Raw genomic sequence first — 14,481 nt, 5'->3', positions numbered from 1 at the left:
TTAGATGGGCATTTCAAGTTAAGGTAGAAGATGAGCCATTGTCTTCCCAGTAGTTAAATGTTGACTTTTACCAACTAAAACTCAAAGTTATAATTGGTAATTTTCATTTTCATTTTTTTAAGTGGAGGTCTGGGAAAATATCAGACATTTTGTAACATGTTTTATTTATTAGGAGCTTGAAATTGAACACCAGACATTTTTGTTTCAACTGTTCTTTTACCCCTTTTAAAATCTGTTGAATTGTCTGAGATGGAAGATACATGCTAATCTAATCACAGTTTAATTTCAAGACCTCCGTTCTTGAAATGAAGTGAAACGTTCCAAATTGCTGTGGTGTTGAAAAATTTGAATTCTGCAGCCGATTGCCCAACTATGTAAAACTTCTTTTAATGTGCTCTGTTGCTAATTACTTAGAATAGACGGTGAAAATAAAGTATGTTATTCTTGGCACTGGTGTACTGTGCCTTTCAGAGCCTAAATATTACCAGCTTTGAGCACAATTCACCTACTAAAATGTTATATAGATGCTATGTGCCACTGCAATTTCAAGTTGTTATAAGCAATTTGTTAATTTTCTGAAAAGCCCTCCAGAGAGTTCTAATCGTGGCCATAACGGGAACTGACTGATTTCTTCCAGTCCTCATTCACCAGTAACGTCATGCATTTCAAGCAGACTTTTTGTATAAAGCTTTTATTTACTTTGGAGGTGCTCTCCTTCTGACTGCATTAACTCAATTGCCCTTTCCCATATGTCTGAATGTGAAATGCTGGATAATCATTGTGATTATTAAATGGGGGAACTGGTTCTGCTAAATATAGCTAATTATGAGCATGTATGATAAGCATTCTTCCATCTGAGTATTTGCTTAGAGCACTCAAAATTGTACACACATAGCCCACGTATTCAATAAAATGTTATTTCGCCACCAAAATTGGAGTTTGCATGCTCTCCCTGTGACCATGTGGATTTCTCCCAGATGCTCCTATTTCCTCCCACATCCCAACCATTGGTTAATTAGCTACTGTAAGTTACTTCTAGATTAGGTGGATGGCAGGAAAACCAAAAGGCATTGATGGGTACATGAGAGAGAATAGGTAACAGGAATAAGTGAGAATGGGATTGATGGAATTCTTCTGCTGGGAGCCAACATTGACTCGATGGCCTCCTGTGTCGTAATAAGTAATTCAACATGGCAGAGAAGGCGGCACAGTGGTGTAGCTAGTAGAGCTGTTGTCTCATGGTGCCAGAGACCTGGGTTCAATCCTCACCTTGGATCCTGTCTGTGATGAGATTGCACATTCTCCTTGTGACCTCTAGCATGCAGAAGCTAGATGGCAGTTCATGAACACCTCCTCATACCTACCCTTGGGCGAAGACCCCACCAACAAACACCAGGCCACTATCTCCCACACCATCATGTCTTTCTATATCAGGAATTCTCCCCTCTACAACCTCCAACCTGATAGTTCCCCAACCCATTACTGCCCGTTTCTATCTCCTACACAAGATCCATAAATGGAACTGCCCTCGTAGGCCCTTTGTTTCTATGTGCTCTTGCCCCACTGAACTTATCTCCTCATGCTTCAACTCTTAGTTTGTCCCTTTATCCAGTCCCTTTCCTGCCTACATCTGTGACACCTCGCATGCTCTCCACTATTTAAACAGTTTCAAATTCCCTGGCTCCCTTGGCCTTGCCTTCACTTTCGGTGTCCAGTCCCTATACACCTCCTTTCCCATCAGGAAGGCCTTGGGGCTTTCTGTTTCTTTCTAGAACCTAGATCTAGCCAGTTCCTATCTACTAACACTCTCCTTTGCCTGGTCAAACTGTTTTCACCCTAAATGACCTCTCTTTTGATTCCTCTCGCTTTGTATAAATCAAAGGTGTAGCCATGGGCACTACCATGGGACCTGGCTATGCCTTTCTTTTATCATGGGCTATTTGGAGCTGTCCCTGTTCCAGACCACTTCAGGCACCACTCCCCAGTTCTTTCTCCACGATATTGATGGCTGCATTGCTGCAGGCTCCTGCATCCATGCAGAACCCATCAGCTTTATCAAGTTTGCTGCTAACTTCCCCACCCTCAAATTCACTTGGACTATTTCTGATACCTCTCTCCCCTTTCTGGATCTCTGTCTCCATCGCAGGAGACAAACTATTCACTGACTCCCACAGCTACCTAGACTATACCCACCCTGTCTCCCTTTCAATCAGTTTTTTTTTATCTTCACTGTATCTTCTTGAGATTAGAATTTCCATTCCAGAATATCGGAAAAGTCCTCCTTTTTCAGAAAATGGGACTTTCCCTCTACTCTGGTTGATGGAGCCCTCACCCACATCTCCTCTATTTCCCAGACTTCTGCTCTCGCTCTACCTCTCCCCAGACAGAACAGCTCTCACCCCACCTTTCACCCTACCAGCCTCCGCATCCACCATATCATTCTTCATCATTTCCACCAGCTACAACACAATCCCACCACCAGTCATATCTTCCCCTCCTCACCCTTTCCTGCTTTCTGCAGAGACCACTATCACCATGACTGCCTGGTTCATTCATCCCTTCCCATCCATCCTTGCCTGTCTCCAGGCACTTTACCGTGCAACTGTAGGAGGTGTAACACCTACCCCTATGCCTCGTCCCTCACCACCATCCAGTGATCTAAACGGCCCTTCCAGATGAAGTAGAGATTCACATGCACCTCCTCCAACCTTGTCTATTGCATTTGGTGTTCTCTACATCAGCGAAACCAAGTGCAGAGTGGGCAACCGCTTTGCTGAGCACCTACACTTTGTCTCTGATGGCCATTTCAACTCCCCCTCCCATTCCCACACTGACCTGCCTGCCGCGTCCTCCTCCACTGCCAGAGTGAGACCAAATGCAAACTAGGGGAATATTACCTCAAATTCCACCTGGCTAGTCTACAACCCAATGTATAATCATTGAATGCTCCAATCTCAGGTAACTTGCTTCCCCTCTGTTCCTTTCGTTCTCCTCCCAATCCATCTAGGTCCACTCGCACACCCCCCTGTTTCCCAGTTTCTTTCCCCTCCCCCTTCCTGTTTACAGCTGCCTATCACCCACAAGCTCTACCCACTCAGTTCCCCATCTTTTCCCTTCCTCTCACTGTTCCCTTTTGCTCATCATCCCTACCTTGTCTGGTTACACTCATCACCTTTCTGAACAGATTCCATGTCATTTGTTGTCTCCATTTAACACCTCCCAGCCTCTGTCACTATCTTCACCCCTCCTTCACCCACCTGGCTCCGTCTACTCACCACCCCCCCCCCCCCCCCCAGCTCCACCCCAACCCTGTTCTTTCTCACCTCTTTATACTGGCTATCTCCCCTTTACACACTCAATCCGAAACTCAACTATCCCTTTGCCTCCACAGATGCTGCGCGACCTGCTGAATTCCTCCAGTGGCTTGTTTTTTTTGCTCCAGATTCTAGCATCTGCAGTTTCTTGTGTTTTTAGAGAACATTCCTTTAACATTATTGATCGGCATTTAGATCTCCGTTCAATGGTAATATTTATTTCGTGTTAGTATTGCTCCAAACCACGATGCCTTTCTACGCAAATCCCATTTGCCTGCATTGGACCTGTATCCCTCTACCGTTTTCCTATTCAAGTACCTATGGATTTTGGGAAGGGGAAGTCAGGTGAACATGCACCAATCCTCATTGAAAGGTCTGTGGTAGAAAGGGTGAGCAGCTTCAAGTTCCTGGGTGTCAGTATCTCAGAGGATTTATCCTGGGCCCAGCACATAAATGCAATCATGAAGAAGGCCCGTCAGCAACTCTGCTTTCTTTGAAGCTTAAGGAGGTTTGGCTCGTCATCAAAGAGTCGGACAAAATTCTAAAAATGTACAGTGAAAATCATTTTGACTGGTATGGAAACTCCAATGCGCAGGAACTCAAGGCTATAGAGAGTAGTGGGGTCATCCAGTTCCATCATGGGTACAGCTCTCCCCACCACTGAGGACACCTGCAGAAGGCAGCATCCATCATTAAGGACCCCCACCATCCTGGCCATGCCCTCTTCTCAATGCTGCCATCAGGCAAGAGGTACAGGAGCCTGAAGACATGCACATCAAGGTTAAAAAACAGTTTCTTCCCCATTACCATCAGGTTCTTGAATCGATCTGAAAAATCCTAACACTACCTCTGACTATATTTCTTTTTTTTCTCTCTCTCAACTTGCACTAATGTCATTTGTTTATTTTGTCATGTAATTTATGTATCATGTATGTGTTAATTTAAGTTTGTTCATTTATGTTTGTCATGTTTGTAATGTACTGTGCTGCTGTTGCAAAAAGCTAATTTTCATGGCATTTATACTGTGGGTATGTATCCCTATGACGATAAGCTTGAACTTGAACCTTGAACTTGTACCTATCTACCCTGCTGAACACTAAGAATTTCTGACAGTTCTGAAGGAATGTAATTGAAAAGATCTCTCATATTTAACACAAAGGTTTTTAAAGATTATTATATATTTTTATATAGTCCTAACATTGTTCCAAAACCAATGTTTTTTAAAGGCAAAAATTATTAATATTAATTTTCTTGCATCATGACACAATATTTAGAGTTGTGGTGACAAATATTTCTCTTTTATTGAGGTGGTTTTCATTTAAGCATTCTTTTTAATTGATCTCTTGATTGATCACATACATCAAATTCAAGCATGCCTTCACCAGAAACAGGCTCAAAAATCACACGTTTAGATCAGTATGGATTGTACGTATTTCAGTCCCCATTATTTGACTAAGTTTTATATTCTCTCTTTAACACTGTTTGACAACCTTGGCAGCTTCCATTACAAATGTTGACAGGAATATATAATGGTAACCTGGGCAGAAAGTGCATGTGGCATAAGATGTTTTAATACTGACAATCTGCATGTTTGTCAGTACTATAAAAAGGTACATGAAATGTACTTTTTCTGTTCTTCTTCCAATCAATCTTATTCAATTTTCTGTGCCCTACTTTAATAAAAAAAATAGTGTTAAATATGATAGACCTTTTCAATCATAGTTCTTAAGAACTCTAAGAAATTCACAATTTGATATCAGGCAGAACTTCAGGTGATAGTGCACTACCCTTGTTTGAAATAGTGCCATGAGAGATTTATCTGAAAGAGAGGTTGAGGTCTAAATTTAAAGATGGCACCTTTGAGTGCATCAGCCCCTTCAGTTTTGTCAGCCTGTATTTTGTACAAGTTGTAGAGTCTTATAGCACAGAAATGTATAATTCAAAAGGAGAAAATTTCAAGTAGAGAAGTACTCCTGAGGATTACGATTTTGGAACTGGGCAGATTGAACCAATTTTTTTTTCAGCCCACGCCTTGTTTTCCCTGTGTACGTGTACACACACACACTCTCACACTCACACTGCAGTTTTTGATTTTTTTTGTTCTATTTGCTACGTGTGGAGACCTGAGCAAAGTGGAAGTACGTGAGCACTGTAATGACAAAATTTCGATCAAGGGATGTGAAATTTTGATCATTTTGAAATGTATCTTTTTAATTACTGCTGATTCTGACAATATGAGAAAAGACAAAAAACTGATACTTTTCAAATGCAAGTCCCAATAAGCCATTTTGAATTCCACAAAAGGGGATTGTAACCCCAGCTCATGAAGAGAGAGGTTTACAGTGTTGTAAAAAACCTGCAACCTGACTCTCAGCCCATCTTGGATGGTCCATTTTCAACTTAAGTGGTAGCAGGTAGAGTACAGGCAACTTGAGAGATGATTCTGTCAATGAAATATAGTAATGAGATTGCATACTTTAAATGTGTACAGGTTCTGAAGATCTTGAGAAACCAGGTCATCGAAGAAAAGTACCTTTGTGCTTTTCCAGCAATATTGCTGGTCAGGCAGAGCAGGATTGCCTACCCTAACCATAGCCACAAAATAAAATCTTATCAGCGCAGAAGATAGCCAGTTAAAAAAAAAGTAATTTAAGTGCTTGTCAAAAAAGCAATGTTTTTAAAACAAATTATTTTAAGTACAGAAATATTCTTCTGCCCTTGTGCTTAATACTTGACTGAATTCAGACCCCACATTCAAAGCATGCAGCTGTTTTCAGCATGATGCTTCAGTAGCTGAAGGCACAGATCATCACTGGATATAAATATTTGGTTTCAGTCCAGGAAATGAGCTATCGTTGGCTTTGCTGTCTTTTTCATCTGTTCATCTTTGGGCTCCCCATGTGTGCTGGAATGTATTGCATTATGGCACAACAACTGATCAAAGATCCTGCTGCTCAGTATTCAAAACCAGTATCTTGTCTGACTTGCTTGGAGCAGGATCTTTCATGTCAATCAGTTTTCCATCAAGAAAGCAGAGTTGCCATGGACATTCCTCCTTTGCTGGAAGCTATCAGGTGGATAAAGCCTGTGGCTCAGCTCTATCAATTTGCTTTTCGCATTTATCTCTTGTGCTCAGGTAATTTTAATGATGCAAATTTGGAGACAGTTTTGTGTTCCTGAATTTCTTTCTTGGAGGTAGATTGATTCTACATATTAAGCAAGATTTTTTCTTCTCTCTTTTGGGTAAATAATTCATTTATGAAGCAAAGTGTATACTAATTACTATTTAATTTTTACAAAACTAATTGAGCCATTTATTTGTTGATAGCATTAAGTGTAAGGTCAATAAAGGATGGGCAGAAGCAGTCAATTTTTGTTTTGCTAATGAGGATTGTGACTTACAATATTTGACATGGTTCTGGAGGAATGAGCAATAGTGTACTATTGTAAAGCTTGTCTTTAATAATTGAAACAGAATTATCAGTTGTTCTGTTTATCTTTTATATAAATTTGCTAATCAGATCCTAAATCAGCCTGTTTTATGCAAAACCTTTTTGGTGCTGCATCTGTTTTGTACATTTCTCTGTATGGTTCTGAGTAAATGCTGAAAAAAATATGCTGTCCCAACATCAGCACCATGTGAACCTGTGCAATGAGTTGCAATCCAGGTAATGGTGTACTTGAAATATATGTGAATTATTAATATTTGTCTTCAGGCAGGTTTCCTAAGAATTTTTATCTTTAGAATAGAACAAAATAAAATTTTATTATTTTTGTCTTCTATTTTCTATTATTTGTAAATTGTTGTCAATGTAATACTGTTCTGTATTATCAAACACATTGCTGTTGAAGACTTTCAGTCTGAATATTTATGTTCTCCAATCTAACTACTTGCCCCTACCCAATTTCTGCCAAACTATATCTATGACCATAGTTTTTGTTCCAATGAAAAGCATTGATTTTTGTTAAACACTTGAAAAATTACAGATTTTTATTTGGTGAAATCAAAGCAGAAGAGATGCAATTTCATAAAAGCAATTTTCTGTTGCCATGTAAAGTGCAACTTGCTCCTTTAAGGCAATGAAGTCTAATTGCTAAAAGTAGGTACATATTAAAGTAAATTTCTTTAGATATAATTTGAGAGAAATGGAGGTAATTGCTTAACTGCACACAGCAAAAGATCATTTTCTTTTTGTTTTGATGCATGCAGAATATTTCTATAAAATTTGCAAGCTCCTGCAGCAGTCTTCACTGTGAGATAGAAACTGTACAGCATATTTCTTTTTACCATTTTATCCAACCAGAGTCCAGCAACAGCTCATCTCTGAGCTACTTGATGTGCACTGATGTTTCTTTGCACTGTACCACTGCTGCAAAACAACAGATTTCACGTCATATTGTCAGTAATAATAAATCTGATTCTTTAATTTTGAGTTATGGGGATAAGGGATTGGTTGTTTTCAAAGCCTGGAAATAATCCATTCAATGCTCTTCCTTTTTCAGTCAGCGAAATCTGGCAGAAATTACAGAACTGATCCATACGGCTTTTCTAGTGCATCGTGGAATAGTAAACATGATGGAGCTGACATCATCACATGGATCATTGAAGGATATGCAGTTCGGTAACAAGATGGCTGTTCTGAGTGGAGACTTCCTTCTGGCCAATGCTTCTACAGGTCTAGCTCAATTACAGAATACAATGGTATGGAGGTTTCTTTTTTTATGCTTGTTACAATGAAAGCAAGAAAAAAAAATTTGATTATAAAGCTTTGGTTAATTGATGTGTCACAGGTATCTTGCAGAGAGCAGAGGAATTTTTTGTATTGGAATGATAGGTTAGTTATGCAACTACTGGTGTGTATTATAACCCACTAATATACCAGCCTTTCCTTTCATTCTTTCTTTACTGGTACTGGTCTTTTTTATTATAGATCTCTTTAATTACTAGTAATTGAATTCTCCAGCTGCATTGGTGGGATTCAGGTCCATTTTCAGACCAATGGTTCAAACCACTGGACACTGACCCTACAACTTAATCACCCTACTACTGTGTTTACTTGCCTCTGCAAATCCACCTCTTGTAATCACTCCAAATATCACCATTTTGCTTGAGACTTTCTGACGGACAGGTCCTTCTGAAGAGAGTACGTTAAATGTAACATTTTGGAGAAAACACTGATTTAAATTTGCATGTCCCTTTATTCATAACAGCATGGAGCTTTAAATATTTTGACAGCGTTAAGAAAAATTCAAATGGTTACAGTTATTGTATTCTAATTCCTCATCCTCTTCAATAGAAGGAAATAATTGTATTGGCTTTTTCTTTAAAAAGCAAAGGTTTATTGCTGTCATATAAGTTCTGAATGTGGCTCTCACTTTAGTCAGGGTTGCTCCTGTAATATCACTTTGAGGATAGGTCCTTGCGCTCCCTAACATTTGCAGGTAGGTCCCCATTACTTCAGATTTAACTAAAAGCCACACAGAACAACCTGAGCAAACTAATGCACAATACAGACAAGGATGTTGGATCTCTGTCTCTCTTACTGAACTTATTTTATTCTTGAGAGAACACTGAGGCATGCAACCCAAGTAATTCTAGATATTCTCAAGCTATGAAGAAGGAGCAAGAGCGTGTTCTGCTTAGAGAAGGGTGATTTAATTGATTATGACTGGCACTGAGCCAGGCAAATAGTTCAAATACCAGTGGACAGAAATCAGAATTAGGAGGTTGGAAGTAATTTAAGAATATAAAGTCTGGTCTGTGAAAGAACCATTTGAATCATCAGTTGTACACCAACCTGAATCCTTACTTAGTTATTGTATCATAGAACAACGAGGGTAGTCAGCAAACATTTATATACACAGAGTAATGAACTTCAGCATAGTGTTGAATAATAATAATAAGTGATTTCAAGGGGGATTTGTGGAAAGTAAATAAGGATATGGTGAAAAGTTAGGGGTGAGGTATGTTGGGATGATTCTAAGCCTTGTTGGGTTTTGGGACCTGTTCCTAAACACATGTCTGCTTATGTGTAGTGACATGTTTTACATTCATTTACAGATAAATAGTTGGTGAAAAGTAATGATATTTCTCAAAGTGGCTTAGCCAATTGGTGTGTTACAGCACTGAATGCTGTTACAAATTCAAAGAGATTAAAAATGAGCTATTTAAAATAAAAAATCAAGATGTGAAAATCCATTATTACTGGAGGTTTAAATTGTTTAAAAAAATTATGCAGCTTTGTTATCTTCACCTGTCTTCTCCTCCTCCTAGCTTTGTGATAAATTGCTGTTAGTTTATCTCGGGTTATATTAAATCATCAGTAATCAGGAGAAAGGGGCTGGTTTGAACCATGTCCCGAGTTGGCAATGGATAAAGCAGTGATCTTATGATCCATGATAAACACTTGGAAGAACTGGCGAAGAAAGTCGTCTGTGATTAGGCATGTCAACAGATAATTTGCAAATTACTGTATCAAATGATGGTGTGGAATGGTGTAATCAATTTCAAAAAGTCCTGGTGATTATAGCCAATAACAGATGGGGTTTACTCCTGTCTGTGCACAACACATTCACCTCCATATGCACTTAGGGGCAACAATTAAATGTGGGAATGAGGAATTTCTTCATTACAAAATTTTTAATGAAATGCAAATCTCTTTTGCTATTGTCAGGGGTGACATTAGCTAAGTCAATTATTCTTCCTCAGACATTTATTTCCCTGTGGATAGGAGTGTTAACAGGAGGAAATGTTTTGGTATATTTCAAAAGGTTGTTTACATTTTCTGATCTTCTGTATTTATATCACAGTTGGCCTCTTTTTTTGTGTTTTAACACTATGAATTTGCAAGTACAACTGTTGGATAAGCCTCACCTTTTGTGACTGTAGGCATTAATAAACATGAAATGCCAAGGCAATGGCATACATTAACACTCATAAAGAAGGGCACTTTTATTATGCAAATAGTGCCACAATCTCAAAAATCCACTTGGGCAGATGGGTCTTTAGATCATTAAAAAAGCTACGCAATATTTTATAATTATTATGGCTACTTTGTTTCATTGTTTTAGAATTAACATTTAATCCCTGAAAATTTTGTTTTTCACACAACAGTGAAACCGTGTTTTTTTTAATTGTGCATTTACATTTCAAATTGACAGTGTCCATGCCTTGGTGAACGTTTGGTACTTTGAGTGTAACATTTCTGTTTGGTGCTCCATTTAGTTTTCACAGAAAGATTGGAATGCTTGTAACATGTACTTGAATTATCATACAGCATTTTAATGGAATGAATAGCGGACATTGTATAATCTGGAGCTATGCTTAATTGCTTTTGGGTATTGCAGATGAGATTTCAGAATTTTCCCGAAGGAGTATAATTAAGATGAAGATCTAAGCCTTGGTTTTAGATCGTCTACAGAAGGAATGTTTGCCGAATAGTCTCTTTTATTCCATAATTCTTTGTATTTTTCAACCTCTTTTAAAGGCACATGCCTACATTTAAATGCACAGTGTAAAAGCTAAGCAGATGGGCTATCAAAGAGCAATTCTAAGGCATTTTAGCTTGTACAAATTGATTTGAAAGGTTCTCCATCAACTGCTCACAATATGCACTGCATGTTTTGCATATACGCAGAGGACAGCATGACTGAATCAGATACGTGAACTGGAAAGCTTTTGTAGTTTGAGTATGGGTTCAAAAGCCTTCATTCAGATACAATGGATATAATTTTTTTTCATTATTTATTGGGTCTGGAACTGGAATGCAGTCAATTATGTTTTGGCATCTGATTGTAGTCTTTGATAGCTATTCTTTGCTGTTAGCTTCAACAAGAATCTGCTGCATTAATATTCACTTCTCTTATTCCAACTGAGTCACAAGGCTGGAAATTCAATTTTGCTTCATGTTTCAGGATTTTCAGCTGACATTCAAGCCCTTCTGAACTTCAGTACAGGTCTTCTCATAGAAAATATGATAAAGGCATCCTTTCTGTTAAAACTTCAATATCATTGCATGGTGAAGATATTTTTTGGCTTGCCAATATTTAAATTATTAGTTGCAAGTTCATTCCACAAATGAGGTTGACCTAAGTGACATGGCTAATATTACTAGAAAGGCAGCTTGTTCAAGTCCACCGTCCTACCTGATGCAATATTCTTTTAGTGTCCAACAACCTGTCCCTCAATGTCAGCAAAACAAAAGATCTGGTCATTAACTTCAGGAAGTGGGTGAAGTACACGCCCCTGTCTATATCAGTGGTCCTGAACTAGAGATGGTTGAGAGCCTCAAGTTCCTAAATGTAAATATCACCAACAATTTGTCCTGGCCCAACCACATAGACGCTATGCCCAAAAAAGCACACCAGCAACTCTACTTCCTCAGAAGGCTAAGGAAATTCAACATGCCTGCAATGACCCTCACCAGTTTTTAACAGTTGCACCATAGAAAACATTCTATCCGGATGCATCACAGCTTGGTATGGCAACTGCTTTGTCCAAGAGAGCAAGAAATTGCAGAGAGTTGTGAATGTAGCCCAGTCTATTATGAAAACCAGCCTCCCCTCCGTGCACTCTGTCTACACCTCCCCATGCTTTGGAAAAGTAGCCAGCATAATCAAAGACCCCTCCCACCCTCTCAAGCTTTTGTATCCTCTTCCACCCCCCACCCCTCCCCTCCCATCAGGCAGAAGGTACAAAAGCTTGAGAACATGTACCACAAGGTTCAAAGACAGCTTCTGTCCTGGTGTTATCAGACTGTTGAACAGATTCTCATTAGCTAAAAGATGAACTCTTGATCTACTGATCTATCTCATTGTGGTCCTTGCACTTTATTTGTCTATCTGCACTGCACCTTCTTTCTAACTGTAACACTATTCTACCTTCTGTTATTGTTTTCCTTTTGTACAACCTCAATGTACTTATGTATGTAATGATCTGCCTGGATGACATGCAAACAAATGCTTTTCACTGTATCTCCGTACATGTGACAATAACAAACCAATTTTGAAGATTTGGAGTCTTCTTGGTAAGGAAATATCTCCCCATTTCTGCCCTAAATGATCGATCTTTTGATTTGTCCCCTAATTCTTGATTCTGATGTTAAAGGAAATAGCTGCTCAGCATCCACCTTATCAACTCCCCTGAAGAGTATGCCTTGCATTCAAATAAATGTCAGTGAGGGATGGGTCAGTCTTACTTGATCTGTATATGTGGGACACTTCCATCATCCCATGAATCGATGTGGTGAATCCTAGGTATCTTGACTTCTAGGCACTTATATCTTCCTCTCGGCTGTGAAACCAAAACTGGACACAGTACTTCAACCCTTTCACATTGGAGTCTTACTAATTGTTTGTCGTTACTTGCATGTTTTCCTTCTTTGTATTATAAACAAATACACAAAGCTCACTTGAGATTTCCTAGTTTACCACCATTTTAAAAAAAAGTTTATTCCTTTCTTAACAAAATAAATCACCCATTTCGTTAACTTTTGTCTTTGCAGATGCTTGCATTCTCTTCACAGCGTATTTTTCCACCTAGCTTGAATCTGTTGCACGCTGCATTTTTTATCTGTCATTGGTATTAATTTTGAATAATACTGACCCCAGGAGCCCACTGTTATCAATCTGACAACCTAAAAGCAACCCATTTTGACTCCGTTTTTCAATTATTGACCAGCTAATGTATATCACGTTCACCCCATGAGTTATTTATGTAGTAAAGTGTGTGGTACCTTATCACATTCCTTTCATAAATAGTTTGCCTTTTCTACTTTGCTTGTTACATCCTTAAAAATAAACTTGTGATTTATCAAATAATTTTCACTTCTTAAAACCAGGTTGACTCTTTCTAATCATATTATGTCCTTCTGAGTCCTCTTTTATTATGTCTTTTCTTGAGAGGATTATATATTTTTCCAACAAATGTCATGCTAACTAGTCTGTAACCCCTTTTCTTTTTCCCTCCCTCCTTTCTTAAAGAACCGCAATATATTTTTTGCTTTCCATTTTGTTGGGATTGTACTGCTAATGTTTTTGCTCTCACTGTAAGTTTGAAATACAGTATTCCGTGGAGGAGGAAAGAGGAATGAGACTAATTGATAGGTTTTTCAGCAAGCTGCGAAAAGCTTTGAATTGCCTCTCCTGTGGAAATGTGGGCATTTCCAAGCAAAATTTGGGCAATTGATGTAGCCATTCACTGATCGTACTTTGAAGTGGTCCGCTACCACTTCAGAACAGACGGAAACAAACAAACCATCTTGCATTCTCAATATTGTTCACATCCTGAATTATTAAAAATATTGTAAATGTCAACCTTCAGAGAAAGCTAAAACTTAAAAGTTTCTTGATTGGACACTTGGGTCTTTAAAAATAATTGTGATTTCATTGCTTGGCGTAAACTTCCGAGCCTCACTGAAGGTATAACTGATTTTTCCATTTTGAATGCTGCCCCAAACTAGTCTTAGTATTTAGCTTCTCAAATTGCTGATGACATTCCTTACTAGTCTGAGTGTAGAATACACTTTCCCTTAAGATTTAACTCCAATAATAACATTTGATTTCACCTTAGTTTTGGGTGAGTTTTCTTCCCAGTTTGTTTATCCTGCTCAAAATCTTCCTCCTTCATTTCCAAGCACAGAGTGATGATAAACATGTCTTTACTAATGCTGCTTTTGAATCATGCTAGAGAATGACTGTCTTCCTGCAGAATCATATCCCCCTAAAGCACAGACAATTCATTTACTAATTTAACCATACTGCAATAATTAAAACACGTTCTCAATTTCACACTACAAAAGGTCTCATTTACATTCTTTCAAATTAACATATTATTTACATGCTGAAAGACTAACTGCGTTTCAGTTGGCATTCTAACTTTTCACAAAAATAAGGATGATTTTATTTCTCTACTTTGGAGTGAGGTATTAATTACCATGTTTTTTTTAATGTATGGCACAATACAGCACAGAAGGAGGCGAGTCAAACGTTGCCAGCTTGCTGAAAGAGCTATCAGTTAGTCTCATTCCCTCCTCCTTTTCTCATTGCCCTGAATTTTTTTTTCCTTTTGTAAGAATATATCCTGTTTCCTTTTGAAACTTATTATTGAATCAGCTTTCACCACCTTTTCAGAGAACACATTCCAGGTTTTAACTCCCTCTCAGTGTGT

General features: G+C 38.5%; 1 protein-coding gene across 3 annotated transcripts in view; it reads left to right on the top strand.

Moving 5' to 3' along the window:
• pdss2 (prenyl (decaprenyl) diphosphate synthase, subunit 2) overlaps positions 1 to 14,481 on the top strand; it is a 171,959-nt gene that overhangs the window by 82,428 nt on the left and 75,050 nt on the right. For all 3 annotated transcript variants that reach the window (XR_007957048.1, XM_052025220.1, XM_052025221.1), the window contains exon 4: positions 7,818 to 8,016. Coding sequence is in view for 2 of the 3 variants with exons in the window: in XM_052025220.1 (XP_051881180.1) it covers positions 7,818 to 8,016 (199 nt within the window). In the remaining variant the exon portion in view is untranslated. The remainder of the gene's footprint in view (positions 1 to 7,817; positions 8,017 to 14,481) is intronic.

The sequence above is a fragment of the Pristis pectinata genome, chromosome 10, assembly GCF_009764475.1.
Source record: "Pristis pectinata isolate sPriPec2 chromosome 10, sPriPec2.1.pri, whole genome shotgun sequence".
Taxonomy (NCBI): Eukaryota; Metazoa; Chordata; class Chondrichthyes; order Rhinopristiformes; family Pristidae; genus Pristis; species Pristis pectinata.
The sequence above is the reverse complement of the archived record's forward strand: the minus strand, read 5'-3'. Positions and strand labels throughout refer to the sequence as shown.